This window comes from Phaenicophaeus curvirostris, chromosome 2 (assembly GCF_032191515.1).
Source record: "Phaenicophaeus curvirostris isolate KB17595 chromosome 2, BPBGC_Pcur_1.0, whole genome shotgun sequence".
Taxonomy (NCBI): Eukaryota; Metazoa; Chordata; class Aves; order Cuculiformes; family Cuculidae; genus Phaenicophaeus; species Phaenicophaeus curvirostris.
The window spans coordinates 31,630,871-31,650,985 of NC_091393.1; the positions used below are offsets into that span (position 1 = coordinate 31,630,871).

The 20,115-nt window shown below is 34.3% G+C and overlaps 1 protein-coding gene across 1 annotated transcript in view; it reads right to left on the minus strand.

Moving 5' to 3' along the window:
• The window catches only part of LOC138717797 (activating signal cointegrator 1 complex subunit 3), a 277,866-nt gene that overhangs the window by 82,394 nt on the left and 175,357 nt on the right, over window positions 1-20,115 (minus strand). The window contains exons 15-21 of the mRNA XM_069851636.1: window positions 19,328-19,519; window positions 18,775-18,999; window positions 11,181-11,300; window positions 7,269-7,433; window positions 6,331-6,417; window positions 3,933-4,109; window positions 1,650-1,875 (exon numbers count right to left, since the gene is read on the minus strand). Of these exons, the coding sequence (XP_069707737.1) occupies window positions 1,650-1,875; window positions 3,933-4,109; window positions 6,331-6,417; window positions 7,269-7,433; window positions 11,181-11,300; window positions 18,775-18,999; window positions 19,328-19,519 (1,192 nt within the window). The remainder of the gene's footprint in view (window positions 1-1,649; window positions 1,876-3,932; window positions 4,110-6,330; window positions 6,418-7,268; window positions 7,434-11,180; window positions 11,301-18,774; window positions 19,000-19,327; window positions 19,520-20,115) is intronic.

Sequence of the window (20,115 nt, forward strand, 5' to 3'; positions counted from 1 at the left end):
CAGACTGAATTAGCCAGATAGCTCCTGTTCACTAAGAATGAAATTAGCCCAATGGAGTTAGAGAACAAGGCAGTGCCTGGAAGCTGTGGCTTTTCTCATTTCGACATGGCCTTGACTTCAAACAAAAATAAGGCGACTGCCAGGCAAGCGCTTCCTTCATACCCTTGGTGTCAGAAAGAGGCTAGACAGGGAGAAGTATGTCAAGCAACTGTGTTTCCCAGGGATGTACAGTCAAGTTGCTTTGATGTTTACAAGGCTGAAGAACATGAAATATTGCATATAGTCAGCAAAGACGTATTTTCACAGTCTAATCCCAAGCCTCATCTACTTTGCAACTAAGCTAATAAAAACCAAAAGAAGAAATTCTATAGGTGTGTATTGATACATTCCCATTTGTCAATACTTGTTCCACTATGCTGGAGGAAGCAAAACTGGTTTTGTACTTCAACACAAAATTTCTTGTTTCTCAAAGGGCAAGTATAGTGAAAAAAAGGAAAAAAAAAAGCGCCGATACAATTAATGGAAAAGAATATTAAGTATTAAAAAGGCTGCAAAAATATACAACAAATTAGCAAATTTGAAAAAAAAAGCTATAATACTTCTGAATAGAAAAGCACGATAATGCTAGCACTTCAGATAAAATGTTTTACTTTGAATACATTTAAAATTACGATATATTATAACATACAGTTAAAGCAAGCTGTTAAAATCTTCTTACAGTCCTTTGGCTTAACTTATTAAATAGAAATACAGCCTCTAATTTGGAAAAATTTTACATATTTATTCAACTTTTTTGAACCTAAATTATGTATGTATGTAACAAAACTTAATTAGGAATGTAGTTCTCTTGTCAAATGAAGGAAAAATCAAGTCAGAGGTCGTAACTTCTAAAAATCTGTGAACACGAATTGCATTTTTACTGTAAAATTACATTTTTTTCTAAAAATGGCAGTTTGTTTCTCAACAGCCTGGCAATAACAGGTGCAAAGAAAGCCCGAATAAGAAAAATACACCAAGAAAGGAAAAGGAAACACATTACAAGCAAATTTTTTTTCAATTTCAATCAGCTGGTGGACAGTTTATGCACAACAGTTTATACATACATACTAGAAATTGTCATTATGTCTATCAGTATGCTTGTGGATTTTCTCATTATCAAAGTGTCAGATCCTTTAAAAAATTGCATTAAGGTTTTGCTGCAATGACACAAGCGACAATGAATTCTCCCTGTTCAGTGAAAATTAATGCAGTGGTTCAGAAGAAGGCCAAAAAAAAAAGTAAACATACTTTTTCTAGCAGTGTATTATGCAATGTGAACAAGCACATGTGAACAAGGGAAGCACAGGTCAATATAAATATTTATATACAAACACATACATGTAAATACATATCAACATACATCTCCATTCCACATGTGTTCTGGGGTTGGCAGGACATAGGCTGGGCTACCTTTACCCTCAAAGCAGTGCCAGATTACAAGCCAAGGAGACTGAATAAATCTTGTTTATTGGACAGACTACAATACTATATTAATGTGCTTACATGGCTTCCAGACCAGAGTGGGTGTATCAATGAATGGCTCAGATTTAGTTCTAACTTCCCCATTTATCACTAATAGTTTAAGCAGACCAACATTGCTGATTTCTCACCTATTTCATCTTTTCTCATGTCCTTCATCTTGTCTACAGTGAGGTTCTTCTCTTCCAACTTTGAGAGGACTGATGGTGGTAACACTGAGAACTGCCTCAAAGGGCTAACCCAGCCCCACAGCCGCTTGTCAATGACTTTGCTGAGATTCAGTAGTCGATATGTCATTGCAGGCCAACGTTTCCTAAGGGCAATCTCAAAAAGAGCTCGAACAATACGAGCTGCATTCTGGAGAGTGAAAAAAAAGCAAAAATGTTGTAATTCTCACAAGTATTCTTTGTAAAATGAAAAGGATCTCATAGACTCATCTTTGACAAAACATAACAATAGATTTTTCTTTTCAAACTTATTTCAAACATTCTTGAAAACTATTTTTTCCATCACTGTCTTGCAGCTGAACTACCTCATGAACGCCTACAGAAATCATGAAAGAAACATGTGCAACTAATTAAAGTTGTAGTGGCAGGTCTGCCACAGAATTTTGATCACAGTTATGTTAGTATTAAGGAGTTATAAATTTCTTGTGTCCCAATCACTTCTGAAACAAATTCACTTACTGTACTTAATATCTTCCTCCTCCTTCCCCTAAATAACATACACTTGCAAACTCAATTTATATGGAAATTTAAGCTTTAATTTTTCAATTCAGTTGTGCTTCCACAACGGCATCCCCTTTCACACTGAATTTCACATTTGCAAAAAATTTTAAAAGTAGTGACTTTTTTTTAACATTGCACTATCTTCTGAGACTATCGTATAACCAAAATGTATAAATCTGCTTTGGACTTGGAAAATTAATTATTAACATAAGCTTGAATGAGGTCAGTCTGAAAACATAAGTTATGATATTCCTCTCATAAACTTATCAAGTTGTAAGTTTTTTGGTGCATGGTTTGTTTTCTTTCTTTTTTTTTTTTCCTACCACTACTATGTCTGGATTACTAATTCTGTTCTTGATTGATTTCTTGAATAGAATACAATCATTCTTTACTGGCTCAGCAATGCCAACAGGAATAAAAAATAGAAAACTATTTGGTTGTGATAGGAAGCACATGTTACTAAAGAAGCACATTTCTTTTACTTAGTAAGGATGAATTATTTTCTTAATAGTCACTATCCAATTAAGAAAATTCACAAATTGTATCACTGGTTCCACATGTACGGTTTATGAAGATCTGAGAAGACCATGTTGCCTCACTAAAAATACTATAATTGAGAGAGACAAATAAAAGCCATTGTCTTGAAAGCAAAGATTAAAAGAATCATACTGAAAATGATCTTGCTGTGTAAGTATCACAATGATTTGAGAATTTTCTCATTTATACCCATAAGCGCTATGAAATGTAAACACTTCTGAAGAAGGTAACATTAGTATGAAAAGCTTGCTGAAGAATACATAAACTTTTGAATATTTAACTCTCATCTTTAGTCCCAACTAAATGTGATTTTACAATCATTTTTTCCAAAAAGTTTTTGTAAGGAGAAGACAAAAATGATTCAATGCAACATGTTGCTGATATGGAATGAGCTAAAAGGTAAAACTTTATAATCTATTTTGTATATTTGCTATTGTTGCACATATAGGAATGCCTACAAACATTTCATCACTCTGAGTTCTTCGACATTCAGAATTCTAAACTTTCAAGTAACAGCTGTTTCTTTCTAAGATAGGCTCTAGTTGTGTACACAAGCAGTTCTGTATCACAGACTTGCAGTTCTCTTATTATTCTCTTATTATTCTAAACATGCTGCATAAATATCAACCATTCAGGTGTCATATCAAGCCAACGAATACATAGACTGATATGTAAATTTGCATGGTTACATGTAGCAATAAAATCGTGATAGCACATCTTTCTTGTGTAGAACAGTGCATGTGAATAAAACACAGATTATGTTTTGCAGAATGAAGTATTAAAGGACACAAAATGTAAAAATGGATTGCAACAGTTTTTCAGATCTATAAGAAAAACCAGTAAGTTAAGAATAACATAACTGCAATTACAGGTAGAATGACTAAATATAATAATACTGCAGGGGTAATACAAACAAAAAGAACATTTTTAGTCAACAAAAATGCAATAACCTCCCAAGATAGGATTCTGCAAATCTTTTCTACTTAAATCTTATACCACATGTGCACATAAGCCTCTGATTTTCAAATCAATTTGCATAAAAATGTACAAAAAAGTTGCAGATCAAGGCCTTCTTACATAATTGTAAATATCTAGGAGAATGAAAACAGCAGAAGATAGCAACTTATACATAAAGATCACTATTTTTACCTGTGCAACATATGCAGAATCTGAAATAAGGGAGAAGCTGTCCATCTCTCCTCTGCTAATATATGTTTGAAGGAGGATATTAATTTTTCCATAATTGTTTTCCACACCTCCTGGAGCAGGAAGTTCACAGAAATCATTCAGTAAGGTATACAGCTCTTCTATTTCTTCTTCTCTTACCTAAAACACAATTATACATTATGAAGAGGCTGGAGCAATTTGATAACATTTTTCACACAGAAATAAAATTTTCCTTATAACATAGTTATATTACTTTTATATGGAGTCTCTAGTTTTAAGGAAAAAAAAAACAATCCAAAGAAAAAAGCAGCAAACCCATATCTTCCACAATGTAGCTAATAGATTATAATTGAAACTATCTTAATAGTGACACAATTACTTTTTATTATTCATCACCATCTATTAAGGTTGTCATTGACATAGAAAAATTTGATATGCCACAAAAATTGAATCTTCTGACCCTGCTATCCTTCATCTGATGAGATTTCATTTTTTATTTGACCAGAATAAAACCTCTGTCCATCTGGATTAGGGCAGTCTTGAATTAACTTTAAATGTACTCATTATAGTTACATAGTTTGCATGTGGCATAATACATTTTTAACTCAAAACTGTGAAGTACTATGATTCCTGATATTAAAATTTTCACTGTTAATAAGATTAAGTCTTAATATGAGTAAAGAAATATTCATATCTATGGTTTGAATAATGCATAACATTTCACATTCTAACTGATGACCCTTACATGGCAAAACTAGCATAAATCTACATATTCTTTGATTTACTGATAGTCTGTTAGTGTAAAACTTATTTAAAGAGGGTAAATGTTTGGTCCCTGCAGGGAACCAGCTGAAAGTAATTTTCATTTGGACCTGACTACCTGACATACCAAAGGCCCTAAGACAATTGGGTTTAAATTCTGAACTATTCAGTACCTGGTCCTACAGGAAAGAAAAATATGAAGAATGCAACCATCCTGGATGACTCTAGTGTCAGGGGAATACTATGCTCTACTTACGACAGCATTTTTGATATTTTTTTTCTGCTTTTGCATATCATAGCACAGGTCAAATCCAGATATGTATTTCTGCTACTAGTGGCTTATTTATCTCAAAGTACAGAATTTTTAAAGGCATTATGGAGACATGATACAATTTAACAAAAGTCACAATTTGTTTCACACAGAGTAAATCCCGAGTTATTATTGTGCAAATCAGTTACCAGCTTTAACATTCAGTGCTGCACAACAAAAAAATTCACAAAAATCAGGAAATGATGATGTACTGATGCCATACCATTGAAATCTGAGAAAGCAATCTAGAAAAACTATGCTTTAGTCAAGAAGCATCACTACTAACTTGGTTACAAATATAGAAGCATATCATATCATATTCCCCATATGCTTTCATTATCAATATTCAGTTACGCTAAATTTAGACCTAGTAAAGCAATATCACTATCATAAAATCCCTTCTAGCTTGGAAAACGTTGCAAGTATCACTGTGAAACCTCACTGCTTATTATCTTCTATAATAGAAGAGATTATAGCAAAATAGAATTTCTCCATTAGATAAAGAGATGGTAATACTCAGACAACGTGTGCAAATATGTAAATTCATAGATGGTGAGGGATTCATACTGCCAGTTCACAGAGGCAGGTGAATGAGAGCCAACTCTGATATGAAAGTTGTATAATTGTGGTAAATGGCAGTGAGCCCAAGCTAATAAACCCCGTGGAGTCTGGATCGCACCTCTATGAGATGGAAGCATGGGCAAACAAGCTCATGCCAGCTTGCAATGTATTGTCTTGGGTCCTACCCTCACAGGAGGCAAAAAGGGAGGTTGGAATTGAACTGAATATGATTAGTACGGCAATCTTCTAGTCTACACAACAAAATCTGTTATAATATCGTTCTAGATTTCAAATTTGAAAATAATTTATCAGAATTTGCCATTCTGCTAATCTAATATTGTTTCCTGCATGAAGTAAACCACAGAGTTAACTTCAGTGAGTCCTACCTCATGTCTGATAAAGCAAATAATTGTTTAAACTTCAAACAGAAAAACTGTCTCATCCCTGAGTGCACCATTCCAATGGACACTTATCTTCATCTGTTAATAATTGAGGAGTTGAAAAGTTCTTAGAAGCATTTAAAAGGAATTCCCAAAGATTCGTAACTAGTTATTAAATGTGCGCTATAGTTCAAGCTGATCCACATATAAATACGAATGACAGCAGATATAGTTCTTGGCAATTATGCCTCCTTAAAAAAAGGGTGCCTAATATTTAACAAAACTACGGTCTGTAGACACTATTTGTGGTATTACAGACATGTCTACTTTGAAGACATATTTTTTGTATGAAAGGATATAACTTTACCTTTATCTGTTCAAATTCTTCAGCTTTTGATACTATAGCAAGAATATCACCTTCTGTTTTATGAGCATCAAACAACTCATTGAAAGTCTATTAAAAACAAAACAAATGGATTTAACACGGAAAATAAACATATACATGTTTATGGCACAAAAGAAAGATATGTTAACCAAGTTAAACAAGCAAAATGTAAGTCAGTTATTGGAAGACTAGAGTGCTGCAATTCAAACAGGAACAATTTCCAGAGTGACTTCTCAGCATTTTCAGAAGAACATTTCCTCAAACACCTGGGCAGCTCAAAATCAAGAGATATGCAATTAACAGCCATTTCAAAAAAAGTCTAGGACATGTTTGAGTGAATAAATATGTAAGACTAATTATACATAGTGACAATAAACAGTTAAAAATTATTAATGTCAAATCACCAGCTTTTACTCAAGAAAAAAAACTTATTTCCTGCAAAAGAAAGGTTTGAAGATGAATGCGTATACTATGAATACTACAAAGTTTTGTACAAACGTCTCTTCCTGACACATTTACAACATAATCTGATTACAGTACCAAAAGTTGTTTTAGGTGAGCAACCTGATAGGATTTTCATTCAGAAAATCTTTTCTGTTATCAGACTCTACAGCTGAATATGCTATCAGGGGAGAACGGGAGCACACATTGTTGATATCAAAACGTTTCTCATAATTCACCTAAAAGCCAGAGACTAGAGAAATTTCAAATCTCACTTCACAGCAAGTAAAATTTTTCAGTATTGCTATATATTTAACTTCTTTCTTTTTTCTCTCTCCCAATTTCAGTAAATGCGATTTGAAAATATATTGAACAAATCAGATACATATTCTGTAATATCTTGTAACTATTTTAGGTATAGGTTTAAAAAGATTGAAAAAAAACCCCAAAACCCTCAGAAATGGAACTTCATATTTTACCTCTATAGTACTGTACTTAATATAGTAGTGGCTGGCAGTTCTGCCTAAATCTGTTGAAGAAAAAAACCCAGTTCGTTCTTCAAAGCGAATCATGCGGGCTTTGTCCAGTTTCCTGCCGACTTCAATTACCAATTGTTCTCTATGCTTTTCTAGACCTGGATCCATCTAGACAAAAAACATACACATTTATTTGCATAAAAGAAAAAAAAGTGTTAAATATATAATTTTATTGAGATAATCAAGTGACACAAAGCCAGAAATCAAATAAAAGGAAGGTACAGTTATTAAGTCAAGGTTTTCCTGAGGTCTCACTAATAACAGTTAAATTGACATTATTGACCAAACCTTGTCTGTACAGGACAAAATAATTGGAATAAGGTTTCTTTTACAATGTTTCGAGACTATCAATACAATGAAGACTAATAATACTTAGGAAACAGTAGCATGATTACGAAATAAATTTCCATTGCAGTTTCTGAAAGAAGTTTTAATGACAGTGTATTCTTCACGAAATTATCACCACGATACCACTTCACAAAACCACGTAATCTTATGGTATCTTATATTTGTGAAAACGGCTGAAGGTATACCTTGCCTCGATATCCGACACAAAGGTGGCTTTAATTGTATCCCAAACAGAACAAGCTTAAAATTGGACAGCTGAAATATGCTAGCAAAAAAAAAAAAAAATAGCATTCCTAAAAGCTTTGGGTATGTCACCTGGGATATTCCAGTTATTGAGTTATAGATGGACCATAAAAACATTTACATAGAAAGCACACAAGGATTTTCCTATGATCATAGAACATCTGATCATGCTTAGAATGTGGACATGGTCTGAAAACCTGCAGATCATAGAATAACCAGGTTGGAAGAGACCCACCAGATCATCAAGTCCAACCGTTCCTATCAAACACTAAACAATGCCATTTCTATTCATATCAATGTTCAGGAACTTGGACGTTTTGTCCAAGTAATAATGAACATTATCTCATTAGTACAAGGCTGGGCAAACCTCACATCTGAGTAAGACTGCAGTATAATTGAGTGTTTCCACATTATGCACCTGGGATACCTAGACTGACAAGGAAGAGTAGAAAGGGATTCAGTCTCATATTAACTCTCTGGTGTATGTGCACCTGAGATATGTCTCTAATTACACAAGCAATGCTTAGACACCAAATTTAAAAAGACTGAAACTCTGTTCTAGTCCACAAGCAGCATTCTTATTGCAGGGGTTGTATAGTTCAGATTTCCTACAGAGTAAGTCATATCAGTCCTCTTGGTAAATCTGCACCAGAGATACATGCATAACCAAGACTGCAGGCTTTAAGAACTGTTATGCCTTGGCTTGCTCTGGTTTTTCCTGGGCTAGGATTCAGCTTCCTTTTTGTGCTGAAGTGCTTCATCTCGTGTTTAGTAAAGCTGCAGACGAGCATAGCCATAGTTGCTACAAAGCAACTGCAAGATCCCCTCATCTTTGCCAGTTACTCTGAAACTATTTCTCCTTAGTTATGGCTTGCCTTAGTTTTGAGTCAAAAGCTACGATGGTAAAGGTCTAGAGTGCTTTTCTCAATAGTAAGTTGTGCATTGAGGTCAGATTTCAGAGCAGAGACAGTCACACAAAAAAAAAAAATAAAAAGATCAGGATGCCAGATGTTTAACATTTCTTAAAACTAAGGAGGGGGGGAAATTAAAAAAAAATAATCAAAACACTTTGGCAGTCAAATTACCTGCCAATCTTTTGCCTTACATATAAAAAAGCTAAATCTATAACAGTGGACTAACACATTTATTAGAAATACAAAGGTCACCAACTGGAAAACGCTGTGAAATAATATTCCAGTCTAGAGAATCCATGGTTAGCATCCTTCTTGTTGAACTTGAATAATTATAAATCCCACAGAGTACATGACTCTGCCTAGAACAGTTTCAAGCCACACTCTTAAAAGCAAGCCTTGGCCTGTCCACAGCAATAAACTGAGAAGATCTGGAGTATACATATGGAAGTTTAAGAGTGCATGGTCAAGTACATTAGTATTCACATTTTTTACTTTAGCTAACTGAAAGAAGTGTTGGGGACAAGCTCCTCTTAACTTCTACAGATGTTCTAAACATAAACATACAGCTTATGGGGATAAAAAGCTTTTCATAACTGTGGGAATACCAAAGTATGTAATAAAAAAGCGGACAAAACAAAGAAGGTACCTTAAAAAGAACTAGCCATCTTTCCTTTGGAACCTTGAAAGGATAAGAAAATGCCTGTAATTCATATCACAGGCTTCACTAATATAACACTCATTATTTGCTCCATTTTTTCCTTTCACTCTGTTTCATCATAAATTTTGGCCAATTTCCAAACTCAGTAAGAGGCATTATTGGCCCTTCTGGCAAACAACTTGAAAAGTCACAAATCAAAGCAGTAGGCCTGGAGAAGACTACTCCTGGGCAAAGCCAAGAAATGTGAACAGGAATATCCCAGGAGCAACGTGCAGAATGTGTCGGTGCATGGCAGGCGCATACCTGCCCTCGTCTCCCTGTGCAGTACAACACACGGTTTTGTGTGGACAAGCTAGACCTTTTGTGCCCTAAAATAATTACTGGACGTGGTGAGCACCTGTGGAAGGGAAAGGAGAATGAGTTTGCATCTTCTCTGCCCCACCAAACAGCTGGGAAGTGTGACCCACAATGGTTATGCAGATATATGGATTCTAAAAGGGTAACATTGATGGTCAGACAAAACAGAGAGAAAATGGCAGGCTGCAACATTACTAAGAAACAGTAAGATACCGTTATGAAAACTAGATACCTATAACTAGAACAAAGGAATAGAATGGCATAAGTGTTCAAATCTCTGCTTATGCCCACATCTGGCACTATTACATCCATATACTGTCTATAACATATTAGCTTAGAACCTTAAAACTGGTTTATATAGAAAATAAGAGCATTAGCATTGGTTTTGCTCTTATATGAATGTATTACACTTCAAACTGATATAATTTGTTACTGCTTTAACACAAAAATAGGAATGTCTGTAATTAGCCTACTAAATTGAAGGCGCGGAAAGGAGGTTAGTGGCAGGAAAAGACAAGTGCTGGCAATCTCCACTTTCTCAGCAGCTCAATAAAAACACAAAAGCAAGGGGAGGAGGTGCAACTCTTGTTCATTATTTTTACCACCACGATTGTATTTCTTTAAATCTGAAATTTGTTAATAACACTGATGAAAAATATCTGATAAAAATAAAGGAATTTCTAGGAATAGGGCAATTGCATTCTTCTCACTAGCAAAGCAATTTTTGCTTTCCATATCTCTATTAGTTTGTGATGTGTATTATATACCATTATATTAACATACGGTAATGTACTGTAAGGCTTTTTATAGAAAGCAGATTTGAGATGACCAGAGGTCTAAAGGTGTCTGCAGAAGCTTGCTTAAACAATAGCCTATCTACTTGCACTGCAGCTTCACAAGAAATAATAATAAAAAAAAATTAAAAATATAATTTTATAATTTACAAGATGTCATTGGATGAAACATTCTAAACCAAAAGCTGACACGGGTTGGGAGAAAGAAAGTAACTCAAGAATGCTTATTTTATCATTTATATCTAGCCTACAAAACCGAAACACTGACAATAGGCTAAGTTACAGTAACTGCCTGATAAAAACAAATGTTGTCCATCAGAGCATAACTCAGCAAGTTAAAAGGTATTTTTATGTGAACAGAAGGGGCTTTTTAATTTAGTGTTAAAAATACTCCACCACAGAAAACATCTTCCTTTTTCTAAGCACTTTAAAGGAATTGCTGATGTCAGGTTAAGTAGAAATAGCAAATATTTATCCTCACATCAGGGAAGGATTAGAGACCCGGAACAGGTTACAGATTTTTTTAAAATGCATTTTATACCTGATAAGCTTTGTGACTGATGCCATATACTAATGGATTTGCTCTCATCCGTACATAAAGATAAGTGTAACTTATCCACTTTACTGCTTCTTCCACATTAGTTACTGTTCCAAGAGCAATCTGGAAATAGGAAAAGAGACAAAATGAAATGTATACCTCACATCTGAATACAAGTATTTGGCTGAAAACATATGGAATTCAGAGCATTAGCGCTAGATTAAAGAAAGTGCCAGTATGTTTCCAAAGTAAATTATTGTAAAATAATCATAGGACAACCACCTTAACCATTTTATTCATCTTCATCTTATGAACATCTAATAATGTGGTATGTTTTGTAACAAACTATTATAGATACAGTGATCCACATGATCTTTCCTACACCACTTATGGTTTTTACGATCAAAAGATGATACTGAGCAAGCTTATTATAAAAATAAAACAAATAAAACAACTTTAGTGAATACACGCATGGTAATCTGAAGAACAATACCTTTAAGAAAAAAAATCTACATGTAAAAGATGAATTTTTCATATCAATGTAAAAATACTTTCTGGTTTAAGTTCTAAACCAAATAGTACCAATAATATTTGGGATTTTCTTCATTATGCCCTCATACTTTCCACACTTTTTATACACAGCTTTCACAAATAGTTTTCTCTTTTTGTAGCCAGCACGCCAAACAAACAGGTACCTGCTACATTTTTTTTTTATATCAAACAAAAACATAACAAAATTGAACAGGTAATATGCACATATATATTTATTTTGCAAGGCTAAATCGGGTATACCAAATCAGTTTTTTTTTTTCTAAGTGTTTTTCTCTGCTGATTCAATAGTTCTAGCACCAAATTATTTACCCTCCCACATTTTCACTTCATAGTTTCAGTTTTATTTTGTATTGGTTAAATTAATGAGAATCATTTTACTGCATAATTCCAGTTAACCTGAGTTTACCAGGAGAATTTAATATTTCCTGCATGTCTCATAAACAAATATTTTTTGGTTGTTGCTGGCTGTCTAAAACAAGCAGAAGTCCCTTTTACTGAATTTTGCAGTCCACTACTAAATTCTTAAAGTTATTTTTGTTTTATTGGTGTTTGGATTTCATATAAACATCCCACGAGACTTGGCAATCACTGTAAGTGATTTCATATGCATGTTCAGATCTAAGCATCTAGACCTTAAAAAGCATATAGATATTCTTTTTTGAAAGAACATAAATATCTAGTAGAAAATAATAACGCAAGCGAAATCTGCCTTGAGTTACAATAACTTAAATCTGGGAAAACTTTGTTGATATCAATGACTAATAGCATGGACTAACCCCAAGCTTTGTGTCTCACGTTTTTCAAGTGATAGTTTGTTCAACAGCATAAGGCAGTGGGGGCAAGCGCCATTGTATTGTCTTTTCAAAGTATATATAGGTACTTAATGCACTGAAGTAGCAACCAAAGCATTCAGTTCTTTATAGACTACTACAGTGAAAACATCTAATACAGCCCATGGGTTATTATTGCTCAGTTTGCTACCCAGGTTAATGTCAACATTTGGTTTCTTTCCGTGATTCAACTACCTTTCAGGACACAACTTGAAAGAGCATAACAACATAGTCTAATAGTAATATTTTCCCCCAACCAACCAATTTTGCAGTCCTGAAAACATAAAATTCTCATTACTGAGACCACTGAAGTCTAACAATGAAAACAAAAAAAGGCCCCACATTTTCTTTGCCTCATTTGTCCAAATACCTGATTGTACTACTTACAAATTAACTGTCTTCATAATTTTAAAGCAAAAATGTGGGGGGAAAAATGATTATGAAATGTGGTACTGAAATCTAATTGTGCTTTCCTTCCGCCCCCAATTTTAACGAATATTCAGGGAGTAATACGAAGAGACAAAAGAAAAAAGCAACTTCTAAATATTTGCTGCCATCTAGTGTTCATATAAAGTTCTTATGAATTGTTTGAAAATTTATACTTCTGTTAAAAATATTAAGTATGATGAGCCTTATCCTATTAATACACTTAGGAGTAATTATGAAACAAAATATTTTAGAAAGTTGGGAGAAGGCATTTGTTAAGACCCAGGACATGTAGGATTCATAAAATCAGTAAATAGACAAGGTGATATTTTATTTAAATAAAAGAAAAAAGTTCTAAATTGCATTTGCTCAACCATTTATTAGGTATTTAGCTACAGATGGCATAGTATAATATTTGCTATGTGTACATTGTATTGTCTGATTTCACTAGCAATCACAAAAATTTTTTTTTTGTAACCTTTCAAATACAAATAATTGTGTGGCACTGATAAAATGAAAACTTGAGCATTATATTAATCCAACTCACTGTGTCATTTTCAATGAAAAAAATCATCAGCATCACAAATTTTCAACTAACTGTTCAATGGCTGATGTCACCATCATCAAGTGGTGTGCTCAGTAGTCTGCATTTCCATTAATTTTGTTTTACAAATGCTATCTCACAAACTTTATCAAGTTGAACAGTATTTCACAGGAGATACTTTTGATTTTAAAGAAGTGTAAACAGATCTAAGCAGCATGGCTTTTTGGAGTAGTTTTTTAAAAATTAAGTTTTTCTCTCTGATATTCCTATACAGATTAGAAAAGGGCATAAAAATATTACTGATAATATGTACTGCATGTATTATATAACATAATACACTGTTTCTTACATAAGATGTTTAATTGCTGTTATATTTGCATGACTGATTCAGATTACATAGATGAAAAGTTTCTATATATGAATCAAATATTTGTTGTTACGGTAAGGAAGCAAGGAATCTTTCTAACAACCTAACAAGCAATTTCCTGTTTGCTTTGGGAACGCATGTATTCTGAATTGCCATTTCAGCATCTGAAGCGATTACAGTCTTATTCCTGTATGGCTTTTGAAATAATTTCTTAATGCTACAAGAACAGACAGAGTGGGACAGAATCTCCTCCAGTCACATGTGACCAAACGACTATATATAAGTACAACTGAACGATACCAGAGTTGTCATTCTCTGTTAACCCCAAATAACTTGTCTACCATCTGGACGCAGCAGAAGGTGAGGGGAGAACAGATGAGGTTGCTGTTCTCGTGCAGGTGAGGTCAGGCCCCAGGGCTCTGGATATCCACAGAGAAAACTTCAGTCTAAGCTTTGCTTTTGCTTTCTGCGTCTCTTCTGAGAACCACTATAGAGTTGCTCAGTCTTTCAAAGCAAAAAATAGATCAAGAGGTTTGTCCAAGCTAAACACCTTTTTACATTCCTGGCTTCAAAATAAAATCGTAGGTAAATGCAAGGAAAGATGCAACCCCTAGGGAAGATACGCCTACTGTCTGGCACTGCAAATACTCTCAGTTTCCAAATACTCTGGAGAAAGCAGTTATCCTAGCAACAAGCTGGGGTCCAGCTGTGGATGTCAGGGAGGGCTCTATCAGGTGGAAACAATTAGGGAAGGAATGGTGACCTGCATTATATGAGCTATTGATGATAGTTCCCAGATAAGTTAAAGTTTATGGTCTAATTAAACCACATCCCTTGCATCTTATCTTTCTTCCTGTATATCCAGAAAATACAGCAATAGGTACCCTCTGTCTGCCAGCTGGTCAACTGACATAGGACTCGCTCCTCTCAACTAATCACCCTAATCAGCTAGCTTTTTTATTCCTTTTTACATTTCATTATGCCCAGTGACACTACTTCAGCAGAAAAGGAAAAGGGCATCTCCATGCCTCTGTTGATCATTGCTGACCATTTACTCTTCTTCTGCTCATTTTCAGAAGAACTCCTGCCCTGAACCGAACCTCAAAAGTAATCTGCAGGAGAGAATTCTCAGTGGACTGAGGTGTTGAAACACATGTTCAAAGTTTTAACTTTGGTGTCAGCTTAATGAAGTTGTATGTATTTCAGCTTCTCCCAATCTGTAGCTTTCTTAAGAACAAACACACTGTGACATCAATGCCAGTGTGCTGCCTCTGATATCAGATAATGGCATATGCTGAAGAGGAGAATGTGGCAATGAAAAGCAAGCATCATATAAATTTCTCCCAAATTCTTAAAGTAGTACATCTCAGGGTCTTTAGTTAAAGGTACTGCCTTTGCATTTGATATCTTTCAATGGATTCTTATGACATTTTCGTACATTTTTTTGAACTACTCTACCTTTTAGATACAACTCCCTGCAGCAAAGAGTTCCACAGTCTAAACAACCCTCTGGCATCCTTTTGTGTTTTCTGAAACTGCCACTGACTCATCTTAGTCAATATTTCCTGGTTCTTCTCCCAGGAGAGAGGCAATCTTTAGCCATGTCACTCATTATTTTCATAAAACTCTGTCATATAATATCCCATTCGTCTTTCTTCTTGTCTGAACTGTGCAGGCAAACTAGCGTGTTACTTTCTATTCCTCAGACCATCCTCTCCGAAAATCTTGTGCTTCTAGAAAGTTAATTTTCAAATTGGAAGTAAAAATACCCTAGTTTTTGGTTTTTTTTTTTTTTCATTACCCAAATTTCCACTCCTGCACCTCATAAGCCCAGGTACAAAATTCAAGTATCTAGTTTCCACTTAGTGACTGTGTAGCTACCTATTTCTGCCAAGACACCTGGTCTAGATAAAAGTAACTTCATACTTTTGTGGAAACATGGAGTCTTCCCATATTTCCAAATGCTGCCTTCATTTTACTAGTTGTTCTTTCAGCTGCCAATGTGTCTGTAGTAAATTAAGAAGTCAAACAATTCAGTGGTGCTTCTGTCCTTTAAATGGCAAAAGCATTTGATTTCATGAATGACTTGTAATAAAAGCAGACTCTGCCTCTAAAATATGTAGTTTTATTTTATATCAGTGCAGACTTCCAGGACCTAACAACAGGCTCTGCTATGGCAAAGATGACAGTGGTCATCAACTTACCGTCTAGATCTCTGTAACAGATCAGTCAATAAACATATGTTTGTCTCCATATAATGCTATTCTTACTGCCAAAGGTATAGTGCCTATTAAAGGTCCTGAAAATTGGATGTACTTCCTAAGACTATCTACTGATAAATATGATGGCATAAGTTTTAAAATGTATTTTTTTTTCAGAATGCTGCAGCTTATGTAATAGTCACCTCCAGATAAATATCTTTTCTAAAACACCTGTATCCTTCTTGGAGGATTCCACTAACTTAGATCAAATCAGCATATATGAAAGTTTAGACTGAGTTTAATTATAAAGAAATTACAAAGCTACTTTCAAAAAAACCCCCTAATACAAAAGGTCCTAACTGCTCATAGTATTGCTTTCCTGTAATCTGGCAGGTGCTAATTTTTCTTGTATGTCAAGACAGAAGGATAAGTAACATCACACATAAGAGGACAAAAAAAATGGTGGTTTCATGCTCTTGTCACTCTATTGCTTTTCAGCATTTTTCATCGTTATTTCTACTAACAATCATTTACACAACAATTAACAGAACTCTGACTGCATCTTCAGCTGCTGTAAATGAACTGCAGCCATGGAACCTTCAGTTATTGAATGCCATGAGTATATCGATATTTTCAGGTAATGGTACCATTACATAAAAACTGAAAAGAAATAGTTCTGTCTAAACTAGTTTGTTAGTTTTCTGCACTTCCCTCAAAATCCCAAATCCTGTGGTAGAAAAGGTGCACTTAGAAGTAATTTTTATTATACTATATATCCTATACTTCCTATATATCTTTGATTGTATAAGTTTAGATGACTACCTCCTATCAAATGGAACTATTGTTTTATTTCATTATTTTTTTTTCTCTGCTTTAGTTTTACTGTTTTAATAGAGCAGGAGGACTAACTACTTAAATTTACATCGTCAATGTAACTGATTTTTTTTTTTCAGTGTCTACTAGCAGTATTTTTCAGAGAACAACTTGGATACTCAATTACTGTTTAAAATCACTAAATTTCTATTGAAATTTCTTCTACTTCTGGGAAGAATTTCAGTACTACATATACACTTGAAAAGAAACTACTTAGCAGAAATATATACTTCCCCAGACAAATAAATCCTTTTCTTTTTAGGTAAAAATCTAAACAAATCTACATGAGTAGGATTATTTTATTTTTGTCACTCTTATCTGAAATTGCTGAAACTCCTTTTTCTTTTGGACAGTTTTCAGTGTTTCATAATTACTGTGGACAATTCTAAGCTCACAGAGCCCTTTTTCCCTCAAATATCTTGCTTTTTGATACAACCCCATGCCCCCCCCCCCATTAAGTATCCATTTGGACATACTCAGCCGGTGGTAGAGAATGGTATTTACCTTGCCAAGTCTTCAGTGATTATTTTCTTTTTAATAGCTTTTAAGCTAGTAAAGTACTTACTATTAAACACAGGGAAAGAAAAAGAAAAAGAAAAAGAAGAGAAGATACTACTATCTTTAAAAACTGCTGTTAAAATCACAAGCCTGGGAGAAATTAAAATTGTTTTGTATTCTAACAGCCAGGTCCATTACACCTTCGGTGTTTTATTTTTGGTGCTGACTGCACCAGAGTCTGTGATAGCACCAGTTTGGTACCTTAGTTTGCTATGTAGTACAGCAACGTACGAAAACATATAAGCAGACGCTTGCTACACTGTAAGTATTTTGTTAAGCCATTTTAAATAATTCCTGTGATATAAATACCTAGGACTTAAAACTAAGAATTTGCAGTATGTACACTGGAAAAGGAAGAAGTGGAGAAGAATTCTGAAGGGTAACTATAATCAAATATACATTTTCTTTTATACTGAAAATGGAATTACTTTTGGATTTTTAATGTTTTTTCTCCTCATAAAATATTCAATGAATGTAAATTCACTCTCTGCCTCCCTTTCCTTTTAAAAAAAATCCCAAACCACCCCACAAAAAACAAAACAAAACCATTCAATGAAAAATGATGTTCTCTTCTTCATTTAAGTATGTTTAAATTTCTGAGATTTCCCCGTAATAAATGTAGGTTTTTGTATATACATATTTTTAATTAGTTATTACAATAAAAAGCTTTTGAATCTTTAAGTTTCGATGTGACAGAGGTCTGTACTTTTAATACAAGCACAGCATTTTCAAGGAAAATGCATTTTAAGAATTAAACTGAAGCAAACTGGAAACTCGCTATTAGTAATAAACAACTGATTACCACTGTAAAAGAGAACAAAGAGAAGAGTTCAAGTCAAGTGCATTATTCTTCCTATTCTGCAGTGAACCACGTGAAGCAAGTTTGTTTATATACAGACATGCTTTAATTGTTTTTGTGGATTTTAATTTGTAGTTATGCAAAAAACTTACTAAATTCTAATAAAGCATGTCTGATTAAAGGGTACATACTGTGTTTCTATAGCTTGATCTTAATGGTATTTTGACCCTTTGTACTAGTTCTAATACCTACTATCTTTTGTAAAAGTCCTCCAACATTTTTCAGACGTGTAACAGTTCACTTCCCTTAAACATTCACATCTACAGACTACCAGTAACAATAAAATTTCCATTTTATATGCTTTAAGTGTGACAATATTGCATTTTTGTTTGAAATAATATTAATCCTTTAAAGTTTGCTAGTTTCTCTAAATAAATCAAAGATTACCTCTGCATTTAGGTTGTCTGCAAGGCTTTCAAGAAACTGGCTTTCAATTGGATTCTGCTGAGTAAGGAGAGTCAAGTAATGACTGAGTTTATCATGAGTTGTGATAATGATGCCTTCTCCGAATTTGTCAAACTGAGGCCGTCCAGCTCGACCAAATATCTGCATGACATCTAAAATTCCAAGGTCAACAAAGGAGCCTCTTTTTGCTGCATATATTTGTGTTCCCTGGTTGAGGAAAAGTTAATAAAAATTAACATAAATACACATGAATATAATCCTGATGAGCTGAATACTGAAATTAGGCAAATATAGCATGATTTCAGAAGTGTACTTTAACTAATCCTTTCATAATCTTTGATATATTTAAATCTTTACTATACAAACTAGACTCCCACTGGACAGAATCAGTTTAATGAGATATAAATAACATTTCAAGTCAACCAGACATTTCCACCCCAGGCCCCAAACCCACAATAAAGATCTTGCTACTTATGCTTCTTTACAGGTTTCTTTTAAGACAGATACCTGTGTGCTGAGTAACGGAAGCTCTCACCTTAATAACAACAGCATGAGCAGGAAGATTGACACCCCAGGCGAGCGTAGCTGTACAAACTAGGACTTTGATATGTCCATTAGAAAACAAGTTCTCAACCAAATTTCTGTCTTGTCGCAGCATTCCAGCATGATGAATACTAAATCCATCTGGAAATAGCTCACGTAATTGCTTATTTCTGGATTTCTGTACCTAGAATGGACAAGCACAACAATCAAATCATCTTCTAATTATAATGCAATCACAGAAACAAAGAGTCACAGAATGGGTTGGGTTGGAAGGGACCTTAATGATCATCTAGTTTCAACCCTCTTGCCATGGACAGGGACACCATCCACTAGACCAGGCTGCTCAAAACCCCACTCAACCAGTCCTTGAAGAAATATTGTATTTGAAAAAAAATAGGACCCCTCCACTGAATATTAATATGAGTCATACAACCCCCCCCATTTTTATTAATGTAAAACTTTTCAACATCAATTTAATTATTTTCTATAAATAAAAAGAATACTTTTATAAAAATACAGATTCATTTAAACAGAGATCCAAATTTACCGATAACCAGTATGCACACCAAAACTGGGGAGTCATATATTGCTTTTACTCAAAAAGAGATCTTTCAGACTATGCAGACAGCTAGGACAGGCTTAAGGCAGTAGGCCACATACATTAAGGACAGATACCCCTCCTGACTTTACATCAGCTCAGCACAGTGTGGATTAATAATTCATAGTATGGAATCAAACTGTTCATCTGCCTCTCATTTCTACCTTCCCCATGTGTAGGAG